General features: G+C 43.0%; 3 protein-coding genes across 16 annotated transcripts; 1 reads left to right on the top strand and 2 right to left on the bottom strand.

Annotated features, from left to right (window-relative positions):
- Nucleotides 1-196: 196 nt before the first annotated feature.
- On the top strand, nucleotides 197-23286 carry LOC6542286 (transcription factor SPT20 homolog). 14 transcript variants are annotated; one of them, XM_026979737.1, is made up of 11 exons: nucleotides 197-370; nucleotides 719-909; nucleotides 10536-11209; nucleotides 11471-12249; nucleotides 12739-13233; nucleotides 13518-13584; nucleotides 13896-14055; nucleotides 14829-15118; nucleotides 15483-15527; nucleotides 15617-15751; nucleotides 22594-23286. In XM_026979737.1, exons 2-11 carry the CDS (start codon nucleotides 899-901, stop codon nucleotides 22614-22616), a joined length of 2679 nt encoding a protein of 892 aa, XP_026835538.1. In that variant the 5' UTR covers nucleotides 197-370; nucleotides 719-898; the 3' UTR covers nucleotides 22617-23286. The 14 variants fall into 14 exon arrangements, with proteins under 14 accessions (XP_026835538.1, XP_026835537.1, XP_026835541.1 ...); XM_026979736.1 differs by having other exon boundaries at nucleotides 13848-14055; XM_026979732.1 differs by lacking the exons at nucleotides 197-370; nucleotides 719-909 and adding exons at nucleotides 6165-6313; nucleotides 6888-7307 and having other exon boundaries at nucleotides 13848-14055.
- On the bottom strand, nucleotides 4269-5210 carry LOC6542227. The gene is made up of 2 exons (XM_001969615.3): nucleotides 5133-5210; nucleotides 4269-5053 (listed from the first exon to the last, which is right to left on the bottom strand). Exons 1-2 carry the CDS (start codon nucleotides 5133-5135, stop codon nucleotides 4418-4420), a joined length of 639 nt encoding a protein of 212 aa, XP_001969651.1. The 5' UTR covers nucleotides 5136-5210; the 3' UTR covers nucleotides 4269-4417.
- LOC6542024 (DNA fragmentation factor subunit beta) lies at nucleotides 23154-25745 on the bottom strand. Its single transcript, XM_001969613.3, has 3 exons — nucleotides 25365-25745; nucleotides 24933-25056; nucleotides 23154-24872 (listed from the first exon to the last, which is right to left on the bottom strand). Exons 1-3 carry the CDS (start codon nucleotides 25602-25604, stop codon nucleotides 23884-23886), a joined length of 1353 nt encoding a protein of 450 aa, XP_001969649.1. The 5' UTR covers nucleotides 25605-25745; the 3' UTR covers nucleotides 23154-23883.
- Between the last annotated feature and the right edge of the window lie 98 nt (nucleotides 25746-25843).

Raw genomic sequence — 25843 nt, 5'->3', positions numbered from 1 at the left:
ATCGAATTTTCCGAGCAGACGCACTTTACACATGCTCAAACTACGCACACAATCGCACTGTGACCACTACAAACGCACCAATATAGACACGGACATGACCGATGGTCGAATAGAATATGTACTGAAGAAGAAGGAGCATTTATTTCGAAATGTGAAATGTGCTTTTCGGCTTTTCGGCCGAGAAAATTTCGTGTGCGAATTCAGTGCGACTTGGGCTGCTAACTTGAACGCGTTGCAAACGAGAAAACCATCCGAAATAAAGAAATTTTCAACTAGAAACTAACACATAGATATATCTATACCATCTAGCTGGGCTGTATATATATACGAATATATATAGATATAGATACGAGTATTTTCTCTGGCAAAAGTGAGCATTGCGTCGCGCCGCGTTTTAAAAATAGCAAATTACAAAATATCGAAAAGAACGTTGGTGAAAAGGGTTTCATAGTTTTGAAACAGTGCAAAACCCGAAAGTCATAGCCTTACTAACTAGTTTCTATATACGAGTATATGCATATCAAAATCGGCACGATATTGAACACATTATATTATATGTACATACATACATATATGAATGTACTTGTGGGAAAAACTATTTCCGAGTGGATCGCTTGTGTCCGTGCCGCAAATTATATAAGAACGCGTGATTTTTGATGAAAAATAATTTTCGATTCAATATTCATAATTTAATAATAATTTTCCATACATTTTTCAGTGTTTTTGTGTGCATAGGCGTCGTTTGCAAAATCTTTTCGTAGAACTTGCGTGCGTTTGGCGAAAACCAACGCCTACGACAAAATCTAAATATCGCGATTTCTTCCGACTGGCGGCTGTGTGTAGGCGTGGTGTTAAAGTGTTTTGAAGTTGAACTTGAAATACGGAAAAAGCGGCTGACATGAGTTCTGGGTAAGTTAAAAATGTAGTGCTAAGAGTTCTAAAAGAAAACATAGTTGCAGTAAGGATTACTTTCGCAATTCTGGAAAGGAACAAAATAACTGACTTATTTTATGACTATTTATCATAATAAATATTTCTATATTTTCTTATAAACTAATAAAAAGTACACCCGATTTTTGCCGGGGAAAATCCAAACCACATAACATAAAACAGATGTATGTATCTAAAGCACAATTCTATATATTAGCGCTAGTTTTCTTAAACTGCGGCAAAAGAATAGTTCAATCAACAAATGTGGTTTATTTTAATAATATTTTTTACTGCTGATCTGTCTAACAGACCTATTAAAGATATTTAAAATAATTTTAAACCTTTTCGTGGCCATGTGTAATTTAAAAAGTTGGCTTTATGAGTCTTATAGGCACTTACAAGTCTTTTGGCCACCACTATTGTTCTGACCACAGTTGTATGGGCCTATAAGTATCTGTAGTCTGAACGTTTTTATGATCTCCGCTACAATTAAGGCTCACACACGAGTTTTTTGAAGGCCATCGATGCCCCACGCCCACACTCGAATCTCTATATAGTTTTTTCTTTTCTTTGGCTGGTCCCATGTTGCACGCGCTTTTGGCAGGCGACACTTTCGGTGTTTTCCCCTGCTTTTCTAAGCGAATTAATTAATTAAATTTCCCATTTTTCTACAACATCTCACTCGGACCCTGTGCTGGTGTACAGTTTTGTGTTTTAGACCCGGCAGCAGCTGTCTTTTGGCTTCGTCTAGAGGCAATTGGCACACGTGTGGGGTATTTAGACGGCTGACGGCATTCACCGGAAGTTTCCTTCGAAGCCACGCACATCATAAAAACGAGAACTCAAGAAGCTTTCAAAACAAAAAGCCAGGAATTTGGCATAAAATGCATTTGTTTTATTTTTTTTTCTCGTTCCTCAGTCAGTATAATTTTTTTGCATTTCGCTGTTGACGTTGATGTGTGGCGCATAAATTTTCAGCACCCACGGAAGTCTGCGATAATAGATCGAGAAAATTGGGTCAAGCATTAGGAAAAAATAAGAAGCACTAAGACCTCTATTTGAATATTGAATTTCGGGCTTTCTTAATTTTCATTGTTTATATTTCACTTTTAGAAGTTTTGGTCTTAATTGAATTACGTATTATAATAGGGTAAAACATCAAGTATACGCCACGTTTAACAATGTATGAAATGTATATGTTGTAAGACTATGCGTACTTACAAATTTTACGTGTGAACTTGGAATAAATATTGACCATGTACATGTATTTAAAGTGTTAATGTTTATTTTAGCTTAAATTATTATTCGCATTTTAATGCCTGAGACTGTGATGCATTACCAGACATGACTTTGATTTTTGTCAGCGACAATTATTTTCACACTTCTTTGTCGGTTTATTTTTCACTTTTGTTGATTGCGTAAATCAGGTGTGAGTTTATTTATTTTATACATTTTTGCACTTGTAAAATTCGTAAACAGATTTCTTGTCCCAAGTTCAAGTTGGTCGCAGTTGACCGTGAAATTTGTATGCGGAATAGGGTACTAAACCCAAAGGAAGATTCCCCAGTGGATAAGGCAGAAGAAATAAAACCACACCCATATGACAGTTCAACAGCATTGGGAATTGATTATTGGACAGCGATGTGAATGTACCTAGATCGTTCCCATGATAGTTGACTCAATGATTCACTTGCCTTTATGCCTCGGAATAAAATTTGATTGATGGAGGAGACACAATCAATGTGCAGTAAAATGTAGCTCACTAAAGACGCGTTTTCATAGTTCAATTATTTTGTGAGACAACTCAAAACTTTGGTTATTTTTTTAAATATGTGTCTTTAAAATATTCAAAACTTATAAACAATCACAGAATTATACTAAAAATGTTTTCTTTTGGAAATTGTAAAAATTAAAACCATTTTTCCCAGATTTTTCCATGAATTGTATTATTTGTTTGTTTTCACGGAAAATGTTTTGGTTGTGCGTGTTTTATTTCTTCACACTTTCTCCACAAACAAAAATCGAATTTTCATGGTTCGGTTATTTTTTGCATTTTTACAAATCAATAACATGGCAATTTTTCATCCAGCACCAATTCGAGCTGCAGGAAATTTTTGAAAAATCGCAAAAAGGCGCTGGCTGGATTTGGTTGCCTATCTGACCAAAAACGACCGACCATGAATGACGACATGTGGTCATGGTAGGAAAAATATACAGAAATTCGCGTTTGTATGCGCATATATTCCGCAAGACAACTGAATGAGAAATATTACCGCCATCGATTGTGCAACGGGCTTTTGGGGCAGAGTCCGCGTTTCGCTTTCACCTGGGATCGCTGACGTTGACCCAGGCCAGATTAATATAAATAATTGCGAGTACCGACCAGACCCAATCCCAAACCCAATCGCAGACCCAACGGCTCCCTGTCTGATGTGCTCATGTCATGCAATCAACGCAGCTAAATGACAAATGCAAAACGAGTTGCACACTCAAGTGGACGTAGAAAGTGATGAATGGCTTCCCTGATTGCGTTTGTTTTTCTTTCATTTTTTGCGTACGTACAACTTTTTTCCCCGTCGTTCAGATAGTTTTTCAAGGTCAGCTACATCAAAAAAGCCAGAAATATCATAGTTTCATACGCGCTCGTGCCTTCGGTGGTGGGTGTTGATGGGGAAAAGCTACTTTATTGGATTATCCATCTTTGTTTTGCCTTTTACTTTCCTGAGAGATCGTTTTGTATTTAATGGGGTATAAGTTTTGTTCGCTTTATATTTTCAAAATTGAGTTATAAATAGCTCGCATCTGTGTATTTGTAAGTGTTTATGTTTCTCGCCTCTAGTTAATTTTCCCATAGTTTTGGGCAAATTTATGGGACTAATCGCCAGACCAACAGGCGTTGATCTAAACATTTAATATACTGTGTATATATTTATAATATAATATGTAAATACATTTTTTTAAACTATTTATTATGATTAAAAATCTTTAATTATCCAAATTGAAGATCTGAATGGATTATTACGTTTTAATCGCGGTTGCATTTAAGAACCTGGCGTGAGAATAGAATCTAATAGTGTCCCACTGCAACGCAGCAAAGTGGGTCATTAAATGAAACGAAAGTGAAAAGAGAAAACAAAACGAAATTGTTTTTCGAAAAGAGCACAGCAACATTTAACACATAATTAAAAATCCCATTCTTCACGGTCAGAAGAAATGACTCTAGTATTTTCTACAATCAGAGGCCTGTGGCTAACTAATTAGATGGCCCCCATGATTGATGTCTGCACAAAGCCAAATATCTCAGTCTGACCCAGTTTCCGGCAGCCAAAACAGAGATATTGAATGAATAGGGAAACCAATTTTACTGACAGTTCTTTGAGGAAAGAATATTATTGACAGCCACTCGAGTTTCAAGTGTGCGTCAATTGGCGGCGCAGCACTTAAGTGTTTATTGAACCAAATGAGTCACTCAATCGGACACCTTTTGCTAGGCGTCCACCTCGAGGGGATCGGGTTCACCGTGCAGCACAATCTTGACGAAGATCCTGCGCTGCTTTCCGGAGAGGCACAGCTCCCGGATGTCGTTGGCCGTGTAGAGGAGGTAGTCCGTGTTGCAATACAGCCGACCCTCGCTATCTGTCAATGGACTGTCCAGGGAATTGCGGAGGCAACGCAATCCGTGCTTCTCGTGGGCATGGGCCCCGTCGAGGAGTGTTACATGGGCACTCACTAGCCTGGAGGCCACAGGACTCACCAGGTAGAATATGTAGGTCTGTTCCGTGTTCAGGACAGGAGGACTAACATAAAGCATCAGTATAATGGGCAAATGGTGGACGACCTGCAGATCCGGAGTAACCGCAAAGCTGAGACCCGTCTTCGGGGATCCTCCATAGGCTATGACTCCCATCGAATGATTCCGACCTGGTGTCAATTTATCCACCTCCACTTCGTACTGCTTCGGCACGTCTTCGCCGATCTCGATCATCGATTCCTGCGGACTGTGCCGCATCAGCAAATGGGCCAGCATCTCGAGTGGCGACATCTGCGACTGGCACTTGGTCACTGGACACAACAGCGGGATTCCATAGAGCGCCTCCAGATTCAAATGGGCGAACCGGTTGTTCTTGTTGGGATTACATGGAATGCATAGTTCAAGTTCTTTTTATAGTTGCATAGTTTTCCTTGCCGTTGTTTTAACTTACCATAGTTTCGAAACTGGATCAATTTTATTTCTCTCAGTTATATTCAGCAAATGAAAATGACAAATCAGTTATATCTCGAATGTAAGGTCTATAGAATGTCAGTGACTTGAAAGGAAATTCAAATGAATGATAAACTTTCCCACAAGGCGACTAAAACTTATGGGGCAATTTATAGGTCCAAAACATAATTATTAAAAGTCAACTATTCGATCTTCCTAAATGATTCACTCAATAAATTAGAGCTACAGCTCGGACATGGTTAAAACTATATAATGTGATGAAATGAAAGTAGATGACCAGAACTATCCACAATAATCGTTTGCCGATGTGGTCTCTTGACTTTCCCCTTCTTTGTGGCATTTTAAGTTTTTTACTTCGTACAAATTGTGGATGTCGAGCGGAAAAAGAAAATACTTTTAGCCCAGTCATTCCGCGTTTTAAATTCCTTAACGCTTTCTTGCCAATTATTATTTAACTGCGCACAAAGCAGTCGCAAAAAATAAAAAATATAACAGAAAAAAACAGCAGAAAGATAACAACTTATTTTTCTGTCAAGGCTAGTGGGCCACATTTCCGCAGATGCTTGTTCCAATGAGTTAATTAGAGCAAACCGAGTGCGCAGATTCGATAAAGAAATCCTCCGAACTAAAGATAATGCCAAAGTGGGAGATACTCGTACCCGTTCTTTCGATTTGTTTTAATCGTGAAAAGCGACAGAAGTAATAAGCAGACGACATGACAGTAGAGTGAAAACAATTAGTAGCACGATAAGAGATGCAGATACAGCCGAAAGATACCAGATACAGATAAACGAAAGCGTCGCAAAGTCTTTTTGGCGTTTAGCTGGAAATTTGTCGCCATCATCGAACTGCATTGACAGACAAATAAATTGCTCTACAGTCCGCGTGCCAGTCGGCCGTTTGTCAAGCGATCGGTTTTCCTTTTGAGGCACCACCAATACCACCAAAGCCACTGGAAATGTATCTGCAACAAGTTGCCGAACAACCCGACTCAGATGTGCCGTCCAACCTCCGGCGAACCGAACTCGACTTCAATGCGCCTCGAGAGTCCGCTGCGATCAGTCGCCCAGTGCGCTCCTCAGATACAGATACAGACACAGATACAAACGAACCTACGAGATACTTTTGTGCGCAGCGCGTGTGTTTTCAATTTAATATTTAGTGAGTGAGTGATTATAGTCGGATATTATCAGAAAGGCCAGGCAATGCCATCTTAATTCGGAGCACATTAGCTCATGCCTAATAATAATTCAACTGCGTAAGCCCGAGACGGAAGACAGCTGCTCCACATAGTGATTCTGTTATAGGCTCCCCCGAAAATGTCAGTGATTCTTCTCCGCCGATATGAGTCAGCAGACCATTTGCCGGCTGCCCCTTGTCAAAAAGGTTGAATTCAATTCCCACAATCGATCGTTGAGTCATTCGACCACCTAGGCTCCAATACAGCACCTTTGTTAGCATGTCCCCAGATCGGCCAAATGTACATCGCTTGTACATACAACCCATTGTACTGGGCTGCTTGAATTGTAACTCTTTGTTCGTTCAGCGCTCATTTACTGATAAGGGCACTTGCAACCTGGCAAATGGGCTGCAAATATTTTCATTTAAATTGTTTAGCTTCTAAAGCGATTCAGAACAGACCTAGACAACGGGGAAAGCAGATGGAAAATGGCAAAACCCTGAGTTTCTTTTTAAATTTAAAAACTAATTATCTATTTGGTATCTATAAATGAAGATCTGATGTGGATTAGTTTTGCTGTGGCCTTTCCTAAAACCCATTTGCTTCATTTGACTGAAAGTCGACTCATTTCTGTGCTATGCAAGTGCAATTCAAAAGCGAAACTCAGATAAAACAGTGAAAAACAAAAGTGAATTAGAATAAACCTACAAAAACAAGTAAATAAGACTACGCAATGGCCACCTCAACGCTGCAATCTCCGTCGCCGTCGCCATCAACCGCCTCCGTGTCGGCCAAGAATCCGCAGCTGAAGCGCGTCGTCTACTCCAAGTACCGGGAACTACTTGGTTCTTACAATGATAAGGCCAATGCCATCATCGAGACTCTGCCCGCATATATGGTTCGTCAGGATCGAGGATTCCAGTTGTCGGAGCTGCCCGTGAACGGGGACGCCCATCGGAACGGCCTGGAATCGCCGTAAGTTCGCTATATCTATATTAATATAGCTAACTCTGCTAAAGCCAAAATGCCAAGGCAAGAGCCATTTCCAAGTAAATATTTATCGCTAGATTAGCTCAACTGTGGAATGTGGGCGGCTGGACGGAGCACCCTGTACTCGCGATCTTCCGATCTGCCGATCTCCGACTTCAGGTCCCAGCTATTTATAGCCAAGACGGGCGGACAATGACTATCATTATGTCATGTTGCATGTGGCAGCTTTCAAGTTCTTACTTCTTCTTCTACTTCTGCTGGCTGCCCTTGATCTTGAAATATGCGCGGCCAGCTGCAACTGCAGATTCTTCAGGCAACTAGTTTGCTTTTACTAGAGGGTAGTACGGGATATGATCGAACAGGACTAAAATGTATCAAAAATATTTTAAATATATTAAAAACATGTAAAATGTACACAGTGTAATTGGCCTGAAATCCTACATAAAGCAGTAATATTCCTACAGATAATGTACTTAGCAATAATATGTAGTATAAACAACTCATAAGCGAAATAAGCGAAAGAAGGGATGCCAACGGGTTCATCAATCAGATTTCCAGTGCTTTCCAGCAGACATCACCCGTATCTTGTGGATCCACCCGGTTCCCAGTTAGTTGCAAATGCCTGTAGATACATTTTTGCACGCTCATTTGCATGCGAAAAGGCAAAATTAAAGTCACACACACTACAACAAATTAGAAAAGTGAAACCTCGAATCGCATAGATGTTTTTCTATCATTTAAATTTGAAATTGTGATTGTTTTGTTACCATTGCATGTTTTGAACTCACGCATGAACAGCTGCGAGTAGAGGATTTCAGCTATTTTACATTTATTTTTGGCCAATCATAAAGCCCAGTCATTAGTCAGTAAAATGGATATACATTTATTTATAGAATTGTATGTTTATTTAAGGCAAAATGCAAGTGCATCGCATTTGCATATGATTCACAAAGCATATAAGTGAACTTGTGCCAGCTAATTAGTCATGTTGCATTATGATTATAGGCGAACTTTGTATGCTAGTTGATTGTTCGTTTACTTGGTTATTTCTTCCCGGTTCCTCTAAAGTTTTTCCTGGTGCTCTGACATTTTAATTGCCAAGTCTGTCAGTGGCTAGCAAACAGTTGGTGGTCTCGTCTTGTGGTCAATTGTTTCTATCCGCATCCCCAAGTACCAAGTACTGACGCCACGTACCCGCCAATTGACGTCATCAGGCGACATCTGTGATTTGAGCGCGTGTATCTTTAAGTTTTTAACGATTCTTTTGTTTTCCAAAAATTTTGGCAACGAATTTCTTAGTTAAATATGCGTGACGAACACTGAAATCGAGTACAATGTATGGGAATTTACACTGCTTTGGGGTTCAGGAAATGTTTAGTACATTAAACTGACATTTTTCCAGGCTTGTCACGGTGTTTAATAACTTTTATAAGCCAGCCCAATATGGCAGCGGGCTAATGTTTAATACAGAAAAACAGTTAACAAAACTGTTGTGTAAGCTGCATTTCCTAGTCGGCCATAAAGCAACCCGATCGAGTCAATAAACGGGCAACAGACCGATCTGAACTGAACGACCTCGCAATTTTGGGCACGCCTCGTCAACTATGGAAGCTGTTGGTGCTATTAATTCGCACATAATCAATGGCAAGTTCAACAAAAAGTGTCCCAACCTGACTGGGCATTTGTATCCATAGTTTTTGCTTTCCACCGTGCCGTCTATAAGGAGCTGACGGCATTTCTTCGACCATCCCAAATATGGGGGCAATTAAAGATTTGTTTTGTTTCGATTCGATTTAAATGCGATTTTCAGTCACTAACCGCAGGGAGTTACGTCATTTGCATTTGACTTTGATGCACGCGCTCCAATTTGCATGTAAGCCAGTTGTGGGTGAGTTTCGCAATCGTTTTCCCACACAACTTGGCCTTCGCATTTGCGGTTTCCAGAGTAGGGTGCTTTGTTCACTTGGCTTATTTCTTTATAATTTGGCGAGACCGCAGAGTTTTGGCCGTGTCAACTTTATGGAACAACTGCCAGGCAGACATCACCTGTTCCTGTTCGCCTGACCCACTTGGAGGCGAATCGGCGGCATCATCCACGCAGACCAAGCTCATGTCAAACGGGCCTGACAACTTTTCAGAACCCGATCCCGAACTCCATCACTTTCTTTCGGCATAAACGGGCTTTCTGGTCGAGCCACCGTTAACGAGAACGCATATTGTCGCCGAACGTCTTCGATTTTCGCTTTTAATTAGCGAATTGTTAACGTTTAACGCATTTTAAATAGGCAAATTATGCGGAGAAAATTCGTCGCTGACTGGGAAGTGGGATGCTCGTACATGAAGACATATGCAACGGGACTGGGAAAGTGCAAATGGGAAATTTTCACAAGCTTAAAGAGGCATTAAATACACCCATCTTTACCATATTCATTTTCCTTAGATTCTCTGAGGGTTTAGCTTTTCTTACCTCAATTAAGAAAAGGCATTAAGCTACTCTAATTGTTGAATTCCCCCTATCTATGTGCTCCTATGGCTGTCTTACGAATTTTTTATAAAGAAATTAATTCAGCCAATTTCTTCAATGGACCTCTTTATGGCTGTGATGCCACAATAACTTCTCACTTTCAACCTTTCAAATTTGGCACTTCATCAGTCGTCTCACCTTTTACGGACGGTCGACCGCAACAACTTGAACTCACTTTCCCCTTGATCGTTAAAACATCAAAACATTGGCTCGTTGAACTATCGATGATGGACTAATAAGTCGCAGCAGCGGCGAAGAAAGGAAAACAATACAATTGAATAGCGAAACAATAAATTAGAAAAGACTTAACAGAAATTATGATAAATAGCCCAAACAAATTGGAGAGGAAGCCAGATTAGCATGATCGCTGGGTTGCGAAAAAAATAATAACAACTTTACTCAAAAGATTAAAGTATTGAAAGCTTTTGGCTTGTATTTATTAAAAATTATCATAATCCAACGGTCTTGTGCTTATCAGAAATATCATATTTCCCTTTCCTTGTTAGTAATTCATAAGATGATGAGGCTTAGTAGTGTGTACAGAATATATCTAACTAACAAATGATAAGAATATTATGTTTTCAGCAGCACAAGGTATACAGAATCAAAGATTACCTTGAGCAGAATCCTGAAATATTTATTAATTAAAAATATTGCAAAAATATATTTAATTTGTTGAAATATTGCAGTTATGGACAGCGCGGAGGAGGCGGATCCGGAAACGGTGGCTACGAGGCGCCCGCGTGCGTGCAGAACGCGATGATGACAAAAGACAAGAAGCCCTTCACCTACACGCCCGGCGGCATAGATCTCTCCCAGATCCGCTCGGAGCGGATGGCCAAGCGGCTGGCGCGCAATGCCCAGTCGGAAGGAGCCACCGGAGCCGCCCAACAGAACAGACCAGCCCAGCCACAGTCGCCAGGCGGCCCAAGTGGGGCAGCCAGTTCGATTGGAGCCGCTGCCATGGGCATGCCGTTCCAGGTGCTGCCACCGCCACCACCGCCGCAACCACAGTCGGGTAAGAATGGCACCCAAGGTGCTAGTGCCGCACCCCCACCACCACCCCCACAACAACCCAGCACATTAGCGCCACCCACTGGGCGTCTGAGTGCCCCCGGTTCCCCGGCTACGGCGCGCAAATCGCCAACTCCGCAGCGTTTTGAGCCACCGCCACTGGGCTTCCGGCCGGAGATCAAGATACCGCCAAATCCCATGGCTGCACTCCGCAAGGTGGCCCCGCCCGTGGAGAAGAACACGTTCTGGAAGGACGAGTACATTAAGGATCGCTCCAAGAGCCCCCTGCCCGAGGTGGCAACTGGCGCGAATGAAGGATATAGCAGCACTACATCCGATGCCGTTGATGGTGAGCAGAGCCCCCAAGGATTTGGCTCGCCTTACTTTTTGGGTGGTTTTGGTTCAGCTACTGATCCCGATACGACTCATCACACATCGCCAGCTCTTACTAAGCGGTTGAGGTTGCTTCTGCTAAAAGAACCCATTCGACTAACCAGTCATCCAAAAGGCCCTACAAATTGGCTCACAATCCCCCACTAACAGCACTAATAAACTGATGAATTTGAAGAAAGTGGTGGCTAACGAACTATTTTTCCTCTGTTAAATATAGGTCCCAGACCATCGGCAGCTAGCGTGGAAAGCAGCTATAGTCCTTACACGCCGACCCAGCAAGTGCCGCCCGTGGCCAAGAGTCCACCGGTGCAATACCAACAGCCAACGCCACCGGCAACACCGCCGCAACAGCAGCAGCAGCAGCAGCAACAGCAACTGCAACAGCCGGAGCAGCCATCTGCAACACGTCCGGAGTTCCGCAGTGTGCCCATGCCCACATCGCCTGCGGTGAGCGTCTACACTCGTCAGACGGACAGTCCGAAATCGCCCTTCGAGGCGCAGCAGCAGCAGCAGCAAGCACAGCGATCCACTGAGAGCCCCTTCCGGTTCGCACAGCTGCAACAGCAACAGTCACCGCAACAACGTCCACCAACAGCAATATCGCCGCTGGCTCAGGTGCAGCAGCAGCAGCAACAGCTCCAGCAGCTGCAGCAACAGCAGTTCCAGCAGCAACAGCAGCAACAGCTGCAACAGCAGCAGCAGCAGCAGCAGCAGCAGCAGCTGCAACAGCAGCAGCAGCAGCAGCAGCAACAACAGCAGCAGCAACAGGCAGCTCAATCAGTGCCATGGCGCACCCAACGTGCTCAGCCTGGAGCGCAGCAGCAACTGGAATCGCATCCACAACCCATCTACAACAATGTTCAGCAGCAACAAAGATCTCGCGATGTCTTCAGTCCGGCAAGGAATGAAGCACCGGCAGCAAACACGTTCAATTCACAGCAGCAACAGCAGAACTTTGGCACTCAACAAAACCAATTTGGCGGAGCAGCAAAGCCGGTGAGTGATCTATTATTTACCTTACTCATTTTAAAACCGACTTTTCGCAACTTTTCTGAATATTTAAGTTTTGTGTTATTTCCATATCGCAATGACCTTTAACTATATTGCTCATACGCCATTGAGCATCATTGTGCAAGCCTCTGAGTGGCCTATGAGTAATTTCCGATACACATGATAAGTAATATTAAATATTCACGTTGATACAATGCAAATGAGTGGAGCGCCTAAAATTAATGGCAATCTCTGTTCGCGGAAGCACATTGGGATATTTTTAAACCAAAATCTTTGAGAGAAATGCATTGGATGCATTTACCAAGTGCAGCGTCTAAAATTAGGCACAAGCAAAGGCCAAACACGAATTTTGAACTTGAGGAAACTGGCGAGCGCTAAATTTCATGGGGAAATCCAAACACCATATTAAACATGTTAGCAAAGTATTGGTGATTAACAAATACTGTATTATTTTTCCTATTTCTCAATGCATAGACCAACGTTGGATCGCTTTACATAGCTCCATTGGCCCAGCCCACTGAGCCGCAGGCCCAACGAATCCTTTTGCAACAGCAGCAGCAGTCATCTGCTCGGGATTCTCCGATGCGCCAACTTCCACAGCAGCAGCAGCAGCAGCCACAGAACAACCAACCGATGCGATGGCTCAGCTCACAGCCGGCCAGCAAGGAGCAGGCTCCTTGGGCTCGTCCCGAAGAGAATGGCAACGTCCTGCCCTCCACTTTGCGTCAGACCACCCCGGCACCGCAGCCCCAAGTCGTACCTCAATCGCAGCCACAGCAGCAGCAGCAGACATCCTTCTACCAGCCGCAGTTGGTCCAAGGTAATGGCTACGGACCAACGCCAATAACAGCCGCCCCCATCAGTCTGCAGAACTTCGGATCAAATCCACAGCCTGGAGGACTCCGTTTGCAGATCAACTTAAACACCAATGGCAACAGCAGCAATAACACAAATCAAAGTGCTCCACGGGTGAGTTTAGAACTAAAGCATTTTGGTAAATAATTAAAAGAGCTTTGTAAACAAGTTGAGGTCAAGCGACAACGGTACTTCGTTTTAAGCTAGATGCTAGTCGAGATCGTGACCTGCATACGACGAGCTCAAACCGGCAAATGGTGTCTTACAATCATATAAAGCTCAATAATGTTCCAAGAAATGTATTGAAAAAGCAAAGAGGGCACATGTAGAAAAAACTAAGCCGCTTTTATACTTTCTGTATAAACTTTAATTTCATATAAAATTATATTTATTTTTAGGAGCGTATCATACCGATAACTCTAGAACAGACGCCGACGTATGCCGCAGCTCAGCCGAACTTTGGTGGTAAGTTTACACGACAGCATAATGCTTTTATGTTCTGTACAATATGTGTGGCGCTTCCCTAAAACCCGTAAATGTTTGTGACTAATACCCTACGTAGTTTATTCCCACCCCAAACTCTCCGAAACTCCCGTGCACTCTCCACTCCAAAGGAATGACTTTCACCCGTGTATGATTTTCCCAAAACCCCGCTCTCGTCCAAATGTGTAACTCTCCAACATTTACATCAAAACGTGTCTATGTATACTCTTTCTTTCCCACGAAAGCGCCTGCAGGTCACATAATACGCTCAGCTAATCAATTTGTCGATCAAGGTTACCAGAATTACCCACCTCAAGCCCAGCGAGTCCTGTCGCCCAATCAGCCATCGAGTACGAGTAACAACACCAATGGGAATGCCACACGGTTAATCCCAATAGCCATCGAGGGAGGACGCGGTGGTCCAGTTTCCCAGTCGCCAGTGCTGCTGCAAAAGTAAGTCAACTCTTGTTTGCGGAGGATTTACCCTTCCGCCGGCTATCCTTGTGCTTTACCAACTCCCAATAATTGGCCCGCACTAATGCGATTTAATTTTGTGCTTTTCTACCAACTAAAACAACCAACAACTTAGTGGCAATTACAATTTGTATGTGCACCAGTGTCCGCTCGAGGCGGAGATCCTCTACAGAAAGAATCGTCTCAGGTAGTACGAGAGCACTGTGCCCACCAGAGTATACTGAACAGCATCAATACCTCATGTCATGCATTCTTCTATAAAACTTTTCACTCAATTCGAAAGTGAAGTTCTTTTGATTTTTTAAACTTAGGAAGCGGTTCTGGCGCATATTTCTTAAGAATATGCTTTGTGCAATGTTTTTAAAAAAGTTAATCTTGAAGGTATCATTAAATTTTCAAATTTTTTAATTAAATATGAATTAAAATGAATCTTCCTTTTGAACTAATTCCAAATTGTTTCGCATCACAACCATAGATAAAAGTAGGTTAAATGTAAAATTGATTAGACATTTTCGCATCGTAGTTAGCCGCACATTACATTCGCACTCCCGCTTGTATTACATTAATGCAAAATTTTACAAAAATTCGGTTTCCTTAATAATTGCCAATCATAAATCCAAGCTAAACGTAACCAATAATTCAAACGTTTCGTGCGCACCAAACAAAATCGTTGTAATTCGGTTGATTTCAGTCATTTTCGATGGCATGCTAACCAACAACCTAACCTAACACACGCCTATATCTACTTGCAGCGATCCACGCTCACCGCCCATCCAATCGAAATCGTTTAGAATTTTGCAAAAGATAACCGACACCGTGGACGATGGAAGCGGGAATGGGGATTTGCGACAGGACTCGCGGCAGGACCTGCAGCAGACGCCCCAGGAGGCGGAGCTGCAGCGGCCGCAGTTCGCCCGCCAGATGAGCGCCCAGCAGGCCAGGAATAGTCCGACCATCGAGCAGATGCGACGCCTGCAAATCGGACAGGAGCAGCAGAATAACCATCAACAGTCGGGTACGCCACTCACTTGGTCGCCGCAAGGTGAGATCCGATAGGTTGTCCTCCTCATTGCTCCTCGCCCATCCTCAGATATCACATTTTATACATAACACCGTATACAAGTATGTCGGTGGGTAAGAGTGTAGTTGTGGTGAAAGTTCTAATCCTTGGGGAGTGTCCTTGGGTCCTTGGGAAACCTTATACTAAAACCTAAAACCGCTTTTAGCCACAAAACGCCTTCTGGTTGATAGAGACTAACCAGCTTACTGTGTCTGTCCTGACTAGATTTGCCAGAACTGGTGCTAAGCCCAAATTAAGCAGCACTACTAAGTAGAAATCTAGCTATATTATTGCATAAATCCTTCAATTAGTTGGCATTAGCTTACCAAGTAAATGTTTGTTTCAGGTAACGGCGTCTCTGCTCAGAACCGATTCACGCAACAACGATATGGTAAGAATTAAGCATGACTAAAAACACGGACGGTTTAATAGTTTAAGTACAAATCGGAAAAACATGCAATGACTTATGGTTTTCTCTAGATACCCCCCAACAACAACAGCCATATGTGCCGCCAAGTGAACAGCAAGCTCCGGAACCCAAAAAATACACGGGCAGCGCTATACCCAGTCGATCATTCAAAATCCTACAGGCAATGACAACACCTGAAAATGCCGGTAAGTACGGATGTGCCAAGAAGTCAATGTGCCGACTGATACACTTGGAAGGATAAATCGTTTTCTGAAATTAAGTTACGAGATTTAAAACCAATACACACATCAACTATCAGACAAATATCATGGCTGTATATATACTCAGAATCCATCAATCCATCAAGCATCACTAATTCTACTGATCACACGTTCACTCAGATACAAGCACATGGAGCATTGCACCAAGGATCGTAATTTTTATAAAATCGTTTTTGAGAGATTTCACCTTTTTTGCGAATGGTGTCCAGACACTAAATTGACCTAATCCCAATGGCTTTTGATATTAATTTTGAGCATCCCACACCATTTTGCTTGTACTCATGCGCCATTTACTTGTACATAGCCCGCTTTACCATTTAACCAATCAGTTATTCAGATCGCAATTGATCGGATCAACAAACATTTTGTTCGCACTCTCACCGTGTCTATTTCTCTTTTTCTTCTTTTATATTTGATAACCGTGTACCACAAAACCGACCTCAGACCATAAAATTCACACCGAGCTGGACTCGGATTTGGAAAATGTTGAACTGAACGAATCCCCAAACAATAATAATAATAATAACAGTAACAACGGAAGTACTGAAAATAATAATAATCATAATAAGATTAACAGTAAAACCAATAAACGTCATAGCTACACATCATCCACATGCACAACCACACCCTCCCCATCAACCTGCACAGATCCCAACCCACATTCATCAAACTCATCTCTTAGTTCGGACAGCTCTTGTCCCCCACAGCCACCTCGCTCGCAATCGGTTCCACCCCAGTATCCCTACGCCTTCGGGTATCCGTATCCCTGGTACATGCCTCCACCTCCACCAGTCAATGGGGAGGGCGCACCCTGGCCATATCCCTATTCATATCCACCGCCACCGCCTCCACCATCGATGGATGGCAAGCAGGCAGAGGGATTTCCACCATATCCCTATTACTACCCATATTATCCGCCTCCCTTGCCACCCTATGGACAACAGCCTGGGGAAGCTCAAATACCCCCTGGCTATCCTCAGTTCCATGCCATGCCACCCTATGGCCACCCGTATCCCTATCCAGTGGCTCCCAGTTACAGCCAGAGTTCCACCGAAGAGAGCAGAGCCAGCAGTGTGCTACCGGATATAATCATCACTCCCAGTACCGATGATATACCCTCGCAGGTCATTATGAAACATCACATCCGAGTGGAGCCACGAGAGTCGCCAAAACGAGCGCACTCTGTGGAGATAGAGGAGCTAGTCAGCAAACCGAAGGCCCGAAATATTTGCACCAATAATCACGAGGTCATCGATGTGCTGAGCCAACGATTGGCCAATATCAACAAAATTGCCAGTGGAAACACCCAGGCCAATCTCTCCAAACAGCTACAGAAAAACTATGCAGGTGAGCAAGCCAAGGAACTGGGTGAGAGATCCCCCAGCGAAAATGCCTCCAACTCGGATAGCCAATCGGAGGAAGAGAGCAGCGATGACGAAGAGGATACCCCTAAACTGGGAGCTCGTCCCGCTCCCCTGCAGTCCATTAAGTCAGTGACAAATGTGCAGGTCTACAAAGGTAAAACACTGGAACAGCATCTGGACTCCGAGAGCAGCGATGATGAAGATGATGTGACTACAGCGGATGAATTGTACGATGAAGAGGAACAGATCGAGGAGGAGCAAGAAGGATTGATCGAGGAAATGGAAGATGATTACGTTGTAGAGGAGGATCTCAGTGTTATATACGAGGAAGAGAGCGAACTAGAACGCAGCAGTGAATATGCCAAGACAGTCATTCGAAAGGATGACTCCCGATCCACCATAGTTGATGATATTGAAAAGCAAATCGAGGAAAATGATGATGATGACGATGAGGATGAGGAGTCCAACTCGGTAACAGTTCGTTTGCCACTCCGCTTCTCTTTCAGCCGCAGTTCCAACGATGAAAACATTGCCACTGTGGAAGTCGGTAATACCACACAGATCGAAGAAAAACAACCCATTACCGTAAGCTCGTTCAGTGTGGCCAAGGTCGAAAGTGATGATGAGGATGACGACTGTGAGGTCAGTGTGACCATCAGTTTGTCAAACTCTTCGCGCTCCAATTCGGTGGAGAAGGCTGCTCAGCCCTATCGGCCCTCCAATGCATATCCAGTGGAGGATATAAGTACCCCCATCAAAACTAGTGAAGAAGACGTTTCCACTTCGTTCTCCCTTGGTATGCGCAACAAATTCATGGGTGAAACAATTGCCAATGATGTAACTAATAATATATCCCGGGATCAGGCAAAGCCCAAGAACGACGTTACGGAAGTTGAGAGCTCCCCAAAAGAGGAATTCGACTTCTTTGCCACTTTGATGGCCACAAAAATGCAAGCTCAGAAAATGATGGAGCAGTCCAAGAACTTTTGGAAAACTCCCGACTCTAGTCATTCTAAGCTAGCAGAAACGGAAGCTGAGAAGCCAAAACTTCGACCCAAGGAGAATATTCCTGAGGCAAAACCACCAAGACCCATTTCTGGTGACATGTCCAAGACTCAGGCTTCGCTGGAGGCAGCCAAGAATAGCTTCTGGTCCACCTTCGCTACGACATCAAAGGAAACGGAGCCCAAAGCAGAGCAAGAAGATGCGGCTGAGGAAGTCGACTTCTGGGCCAGCATAGAAAAAAAGGAAACCTCTGATAAGGAGGAAAAACAGTGGACCAAAAAGAAGAAGACCGTAACCTATACCCCTTTGCAAAAAGAGGCTGTGACTAGGGTGGAGCACTGGACAACAACGTTTAGGGCTCAGTTAGAATCGTTACCAATGTCCCAAAGAGCCGAGGTGCATTTTGTAGTTGAGGAAAAGCAACAAGAGATTGAACAACCGCTAGAGGAGAACCAGGGTGAGGAGAAGGATTTCTGGGGCTTAGTAAATCAAGATAAGATGGAAAACCCAGTCAGTTCAACCTGGGAACGTGCAGAATACAATTCAGAACCTCCTCAGGGAGTGACAGAGCAAGCCACCCAACCAGATGAGGACAACGTCGACTTTTGGGCCCACATTGAAACATCTAATACTTACGCAGATGAAGAAAAGCCCAACGACATCACCTACGATCCCACCAAGTATCCTGAAGAGCCCCGCGAAGTGGATACTGATGAGGAGATTGACTTCTGGGCCGAGATAGAAGCCAAACGCAACCCAGGAGAAGATGAGGACGAGGATGTCACGTTCCATAAGTCAGCAATTTTCTGGGCTCGCAAAGAACGACAGAATTCTGTAGAGGAAACCCCATACAAGCCGGTGGAAATCAAAGCTTTCAGAGCAAAGTTACCCGATGAACCAGCAGTAGAAATTGATGTATGGGCCACCCTAGAAGCAGCCAGAGGACACGAGCCCGAAATTGTGGATCCCGCGGTGGAAGGGGAAAAGGTTCTCGCCGAGCAATTTGAGGATCTTGAACACGAGAGCTCAGATGAGGAGGAGGACGCGGAGGAAGAAAAGGAGCCAGAGGAGAAGCCTCGGGAAGAAGTCCAGGAAAGCAATCTCAGCCATATGGACACCATGTCCCTGGCCTCGATGCACGAGCCAGCTACAGTCTATACATGGGCCTCCCCTCCACAGGAAGCTGACGATAATGAGGAGGAAACCGATTTCTGGGCGGACATGGAGAAGGAACGATCTAAGAAAGAACAATTCGAGGAGGCCGAACAGAAACGACACAACTACAGGCAGGCCATGGCCTTTTTCAACACCTCAATCGATGGCCAGCAGTCGCCGCCACAACAAAATGCCAGTCCCAATCGCAGCAGTGTTATTCTGGAAGTGGAAGAGCCACAAGAGGTGAACCTGGGACCGCCTGGTGAGTACCAGTTAGTAGGCGAGGATGGCGTCGTCGTAGAGGAGCATAAGCCAGCGATAACCGAAACCGAGGAAGAGGAGCGAGGTGATGCAACTCCAACCAATATGGAGCCACAACTACCAGAGGTCTATGTCGAGCCCGAGCCGGAAGTGAAGCGCCTTGTCAACGGACTTCCTGATCTTGCCGTGGAGAAGTTTAGCGAAACACCCAAGATATCGGTGCGTGACAGGATCAGTGCCTTCGAGGTGATTCCCTCGCCAGTTAGCGATGGCGCCAAGGGATTAACCAAGCAATCCCTATCAGTGGACAGTGCCTATGGTAAGGGCACCCTCTCGCGAAACAGCAGCACTCAGCGGTCCGAGTCGGAGATTGAGGAGGACGACTCCGGGGTTACGGACATGAATCGTCAGCTGTCTGAGACGGACACAGAGTCCGAGAGTTTTCCTGAGCTGCGCAAGATGACCAGCTACCAGCGGGCAGCCACACATTCCAGGCTCTTTAAGCTGTTGCAGGACGAAAATGATGTACCGGAGGCGGGAGTGCAACCCGCCGATGAATTTCAGTTTAAGCCCAGTCGCAGGAAGATTGTCCACAATGTGTCCATTACCAGGCGCCAGAATCCAGGAGCTCTGAATGAAGCGGAGACCATGACGCAGCGCAGGGAACGGCTTTCGCTGCCGCTTCGCAAGAATACCAGCATCGATGCGGACAATCCCTCGACTCCAAATAGTCCTGCCTCGCCCATTATGGGGCCGTCGGCCAAGAACCAGCGCGTGGTCAGCGATAAGTTGGTAAATGAATTGGTCCAGAGCCTGCTCCTCAAAAGCGACAGTTCGCATTTGAGAAATCTGCCCATGGAACGCCTTCAGGCGGCCGCCAAACAAGCTCTCGTGGAGGAGATGGACTCGGCGCAGGAGATCAGTTCGCTGGACAGCACGCCAGCTCCCACGCCCAAGCATGACAAGGAGTATTCTGACTACTACAACAGCTGGTGCGAGGCCAGTGGCAGCGGCGACGAGGTGTTGCCCTCCAAGAGCTTCCGTGCTCTGCAAGATCCACGACGCAGTCCTTGGACGGTGCGGTGTCCGCGAGTTCTCAGCTCCAAGACGATAAACCGGGACTTGGCCCGGGTTACGGAGTCACCGGAAATAGCCAATGGACGGGGCAGCAAAAGTCCCGAATGCTTCCGTCAGAACTCCCACTCTCAGTCTCGGGAACGATCCGTCAGCAGTTGGCGGAGAGTTTAGGATACGGCATCGAATTGCCTTTTGTATATAACAGGGCGGGTCTATAGTCTTTAGCAGGGATGTGAGACCGGCTCAAATGGGAAATAGAATCTTCGGAAGAGAGTCTAAGAATCGAACGAAATATAAAGCGAATTTAAATCGAAGCAGGAGATTACCTATCAGTTACCTATTTCCTATTTGTGGTTACATATTCCAGTATCTAGGAAGTTGGGCTAGAAGCTAATCTCCAGAGCCGGATTTCACTCCCAACTTCTCGTACACTAGGAAACTTCTGCATTTGGCCGAAAGAGTCACTGCCTCTGGGAATGTGTGATAAAAAAGAGCCAGCTTTGCATTTCTCATCTCACCATCACGAACTACCCATCCACATTGTACATTATGAATATCGAATACACTCAACACATTAATAAACTAAATCTAATTAAACATGTAAATAAACCAATTGAAACCAATGAAAGGAAATCGTTCATTCGTTCGTTCGTTTGTTACCTCAGTAAAGCGCAATACCAAAAACCAACCAAAATCATTTTCTAAACTTACATGAGTATTTTAAAATTTGTAAGCCGTAACTCATGAAATCGAACCAAAAAATAACAAGCATATAAAACTGAAAAAAAAAACTGAAAATCTATCAAGCGCCACAATAAACAACAATATAAAAACCAATTTCATCTCAACTCAATGATTTTGTAAAACTCGTTCAAAATCCTAAGGTACCTAAAATTGCAATTATTAAAAAATTACCCAAAACCAAGTTTTAACTAATTGAATGTTTTCATAATATTCCAAAAATTGTCCTCTTTCTATACTATGTATTTACTTTTATTTTCGCCGCTGTTTGAATTTAATTCTGTGTGCCTTATTCTTTTTAATTTGTCTATAAAAATATTTGCGATCCTTGCAACTGAAGTCGAACAAATTAACTCAGGTTTGTATGCGCAAATTATTATGAAATAATTTAAAGTAAATATTATGAGTAAATACATTACCCATTTCCCATGTATTATTCCATGTATTGTTAAATGAACGCCAAATATTTTTGCAAATCCTTTTTACATCGCAAATATTTTTATTACACTATTGTAGTTCCTTCCCCAAATGCTTCCTAAAAACTTGAGCTTGGAGAGCAAACTCCACCTTGCAAAGAACAACGAATGAAGATTACCTTATTTGTTGTTGAGACCATAAATAAATACTATCGAAATAATGGAGTGGAAAAATATAAAGTGAAAAATTGTACAATATGACTTGTCGAAAACTCGTTCGTTACATTAACCATTCATGAGTTTACAACTGCATAATTAAATGTTTCTTTCTCTTATACTCGATTAACTTGTTTTATACACACAATAAGAAAAAAATATTTTTAACAAACATTAATCGTTAACTTTAATAATGACAATGAATGGCTTTTACCCCAAAACTTAAATTGAATTGAACTGAATTGAATGAATAATACATACAAAAGTTTTAAAAAAAAGGTGAAGTTTTCTCTCAAAATTGTTTTGGCTGCCTGGCACTTGCACTTTCTCAGTTGCTGCTTCAATATTTTTTATTTTATATATTTTCTATTTACTTTTACGTTTTCTTTATATGTAAGTCTGAACCTGAATAAGTGTTCATGGCCAAGTCAAGACTGGAAAGTTTCCACAATTTAGTGTTAGCTTTATTTGTTTGTCTCTACCAGTTGAAATCATTTTGAAGTAACACTCTTCTTGGTTTAATCTTTTTCAGGACCTGGTCAATCGGATCTATAATTATTTCTCAACGCCATAGAAATCAATTATAGCAACTCAACAGCATCATACAGAAATCGAAACGAAACTGAAACTGAAAATTATTCAGATTGCTTGTTATAGTTATCTAGTTTAAGTACCAGACACTCTAAGGATCGCCACTATCAAATAACTTGGGAACGGGAACAAGTTTTTAGTAAAATTTTTTTACACTAACAAACATCATTGTAACTGAAGAGGAAACTTTTTCTGTTGAACGCGACTTGGTAGCAGCACTAAAACCAAACAAAACACTTCTAACCCAACTACGAAGCAAATAGCGAAAGCGAATACATACTAATCCTAAAAGTTAAGATGAACAATGCAGGTGCAATGAGGTAACAACGAAACGAAACAAAATCCAAGAAATCGACTATGCTTGATATGTATCCGGATAACACGAAAGCGCACATCAAACACGACTAATAATATATTAAATATTTTTGTTTCTTGCGAACATTATTATTTCATTTATGAATATTCTCTTTTGTTTGTCATCAATATTTATTCTTTTACACGGTTCGTATGCATACGAACTCTCTTCACATTTATTTGAATATTATACTTTGATACATAAATAAAATATATTTTGTGTTGTACAATTTTATATGCAGTAAAATTTTTTAGTAAATAAAGAAGTAAAATCATGAAACTTGTATTTGTCCTGTATAGAATACGACGGAAATCAAACCGACGGTTTGGCTCTTAAATACTTTGTTTATAAAATAAATGAATCTTTTAGAGGTGCGGAGAAGCCAAGTGTAGCAAAACCTTTTCATACTGTTACGTTTTAGTTTAAATTCGTTACACGAGTATGCATATGTACTTCATAACATACAATATTTTCATAATTCATAGTTTGGACTTGCTGATCGATGTAACGCCAACTTTAAATTCTCAGCTACTAGCGTTACAATCAACTAACTTTTAAATCTAGATAATATACCGATATTGCATAGTCACATAATTCTAATAGTTTGAAAAGCTATATCAACATTAAATGCATATAAGTTAATAGTATACGTATTTAATATGTAAATACCTTCAACAGTACGTTCCTATTGATCGATATAATTTCATTTGTACAACTTTTCCCATACGAGATCAGCAACATAAAATGTTCAAAAACCGAATACACGGTATTTGGAAAAAAAAAACAACAACAAAACTCGTAGATACATTTTGTAAAGTTATTGCGTACAATATTGCTTGGCTAGGTAACTTTTCAATATACCATTTGACATACCATTTAAGAGGTTAGACTGTCGACTTGCACTTCCATCAGCTCTTGTACAATGCGGTACTCATGGCAGTCAGGGCACAGAAGGCGACCGTTCGAGCGGTTGGAGCGCTGAACCCTCTCATGACAGACAATGTGCACTAGTTTAAGGTTCTTTAGCGAGAATATTTCTAGAAAGTACTCCAGTACTGAGATATCCACCACTTGCTTATTATGAAGTGAACACTTTATCTGCGGATGACTAACAAGTTCTTCCACATTTGCCACAAGAGCGGGAAGTATTGTGCGGCACAGTTCAATCTGGTGGTCCAGGTTCCAGACCTGGAACAAAATGAGATTCTCTCGCGAAGCGTACGGATTGATAGTGTGCTGCTTTGAGCAGCTGTTGCCATTCTCCGAGTAGGAGCCCTGACAGTAGAAGTCACCCAGATCGGAGCACAAGGAAGTGGACCACTCGTCGAGGATGCAGTTTTCCTTTGTGTACTCCTTAATTACCTGCCTCAGTCTCTTGCTGGGTATTCTGCCAGCGTCTGTTTCCTCCTCGCCCAAGTGCTGCTGCAGAAATTCATGCTTTTGCTTGCAACTCCTGTCAAAGATCATGGAGAAAAAGTCGCAACCGATGAGCAGGTATCGAAACTTTTCCAGCACAGCATTTATCACTTGTCGGGCCTTAACATTTTGGCGGTACAAGGGATTACGCGTCAGTTGCTCCTTGGCCTTATAGTAGTAACCGCGCACACGTGTCTGGGCACGCATGGCCATGGCTTCTTCCTTCGAATGGAACCTCTCCTCCCCGCCCGCGAACCATTCCACGTGCTCGTCCTTCAAGCTGAGGTGGGCCTTGCTGTTATCCAGGACGCAACGTTGCTTTTGGTCTTCGTACTCCGTGATCATGCGGCGGAACTTTTCCGGATGCTGTTCGATAAAGTCGTAGAAAATGTCAGCCACCTTCAGCAAAGGCGATTGCTGTCGCATCTTTTCAAACTCGAAATCGGCATCTAAAGGCCGATAAAGCCAGATTAATCGGGGATGAGTTATATATTTAAGGTGTAGCTCACCTGTTGTAATGACAGCATCCGGTCCTGAAACTATGAACAGCGTCTGAGCTGGTAGACTTCCTAAGTACTCATCGTCGGAAACTTCGAAGCCATCAGAAGCCAAATACAAATGTAAGTCGTGAAGCTAAAAGGTAGGAAAGGATTTAATTTTAATGCCCTTGACATGGCCAAAATATAACAAGGCCAGGTCGATGGAGTGTCTCGCCCAATTCCTGGTTCAGGGGCCTTCAGCTTCAACAGGTGGTTAGCTCTACTAGATAGGACATGCGCATTGGTAGGTACTGGTGGCATTGAAAGAGAGCCAAACAAACACGGAAACCATTGCCAGGGACATGGCCTTGAAAATAGCCAGGGCCAGGAACTTTCTGCCCCTACGTATGTATGTGTATATTTCGCGCTTCTACGCAGGAGTTTTTTCTGGTTTTTCCTTACCGGGAACTTTCTGTTTGCCTTGGATAACAGCATTTCCAGGGAATTGGCTCCTATCCCGTATTTTCTCGTTCGCTCGTTATCAGTAACCTTGTAGCCACGCATTTGAGCACCCACTGTTCCCATGGAGTCGGGTGAGCTCGCATTCTGGAGAGCTTCGCCTGCTGGCTGGCTGCTTTTCTTGTTATTGGAGCTGCTGCGTGTTGTCGGTGCCATGATTGCATCTCTAATGTAGTTGAGCATCGTTCTTGCTCATAGTAAAGTCAACTTTGGAATGTAGTCCTTGTGGCAAGTTTCCTTTTCGGCGGACAAAGCAAAATAAATCAGCAGAACCAGGCACTTTTCGCGCTTCCCAGCACTAGATTCTCGTTGAAATATTTTGTTATCTGTGCTGCTATTCTAGCTATAAATAGCTAACTTGTAAAATATAGAATTGTATAGTGTTAAGAATAATTGACTGCAGCTCCAGAAATTTAGGAAAT

The sequence above is a fragment of the Drosophila erecta genome, unplaced genomic scaffold, assembly GCF_003286155.1.
Source record: "Drosophila erecta strain 14021-0224.00,06,07 unplaced genomic scaffold, DereRS2 tig00000055-arrow-pilon, whole genome shotgun sequence".
Lineage (NCBI taxonomy): Eukaryota > Metazoa > Arthropoda > Insecta > Diptera > Drosophilidae > Drosophila > Drosophila erecta.
Note: the sequence above shows the minus strand (reverse complement) of the source record. Positions and strands in the feature narration are given on the sequence as shown.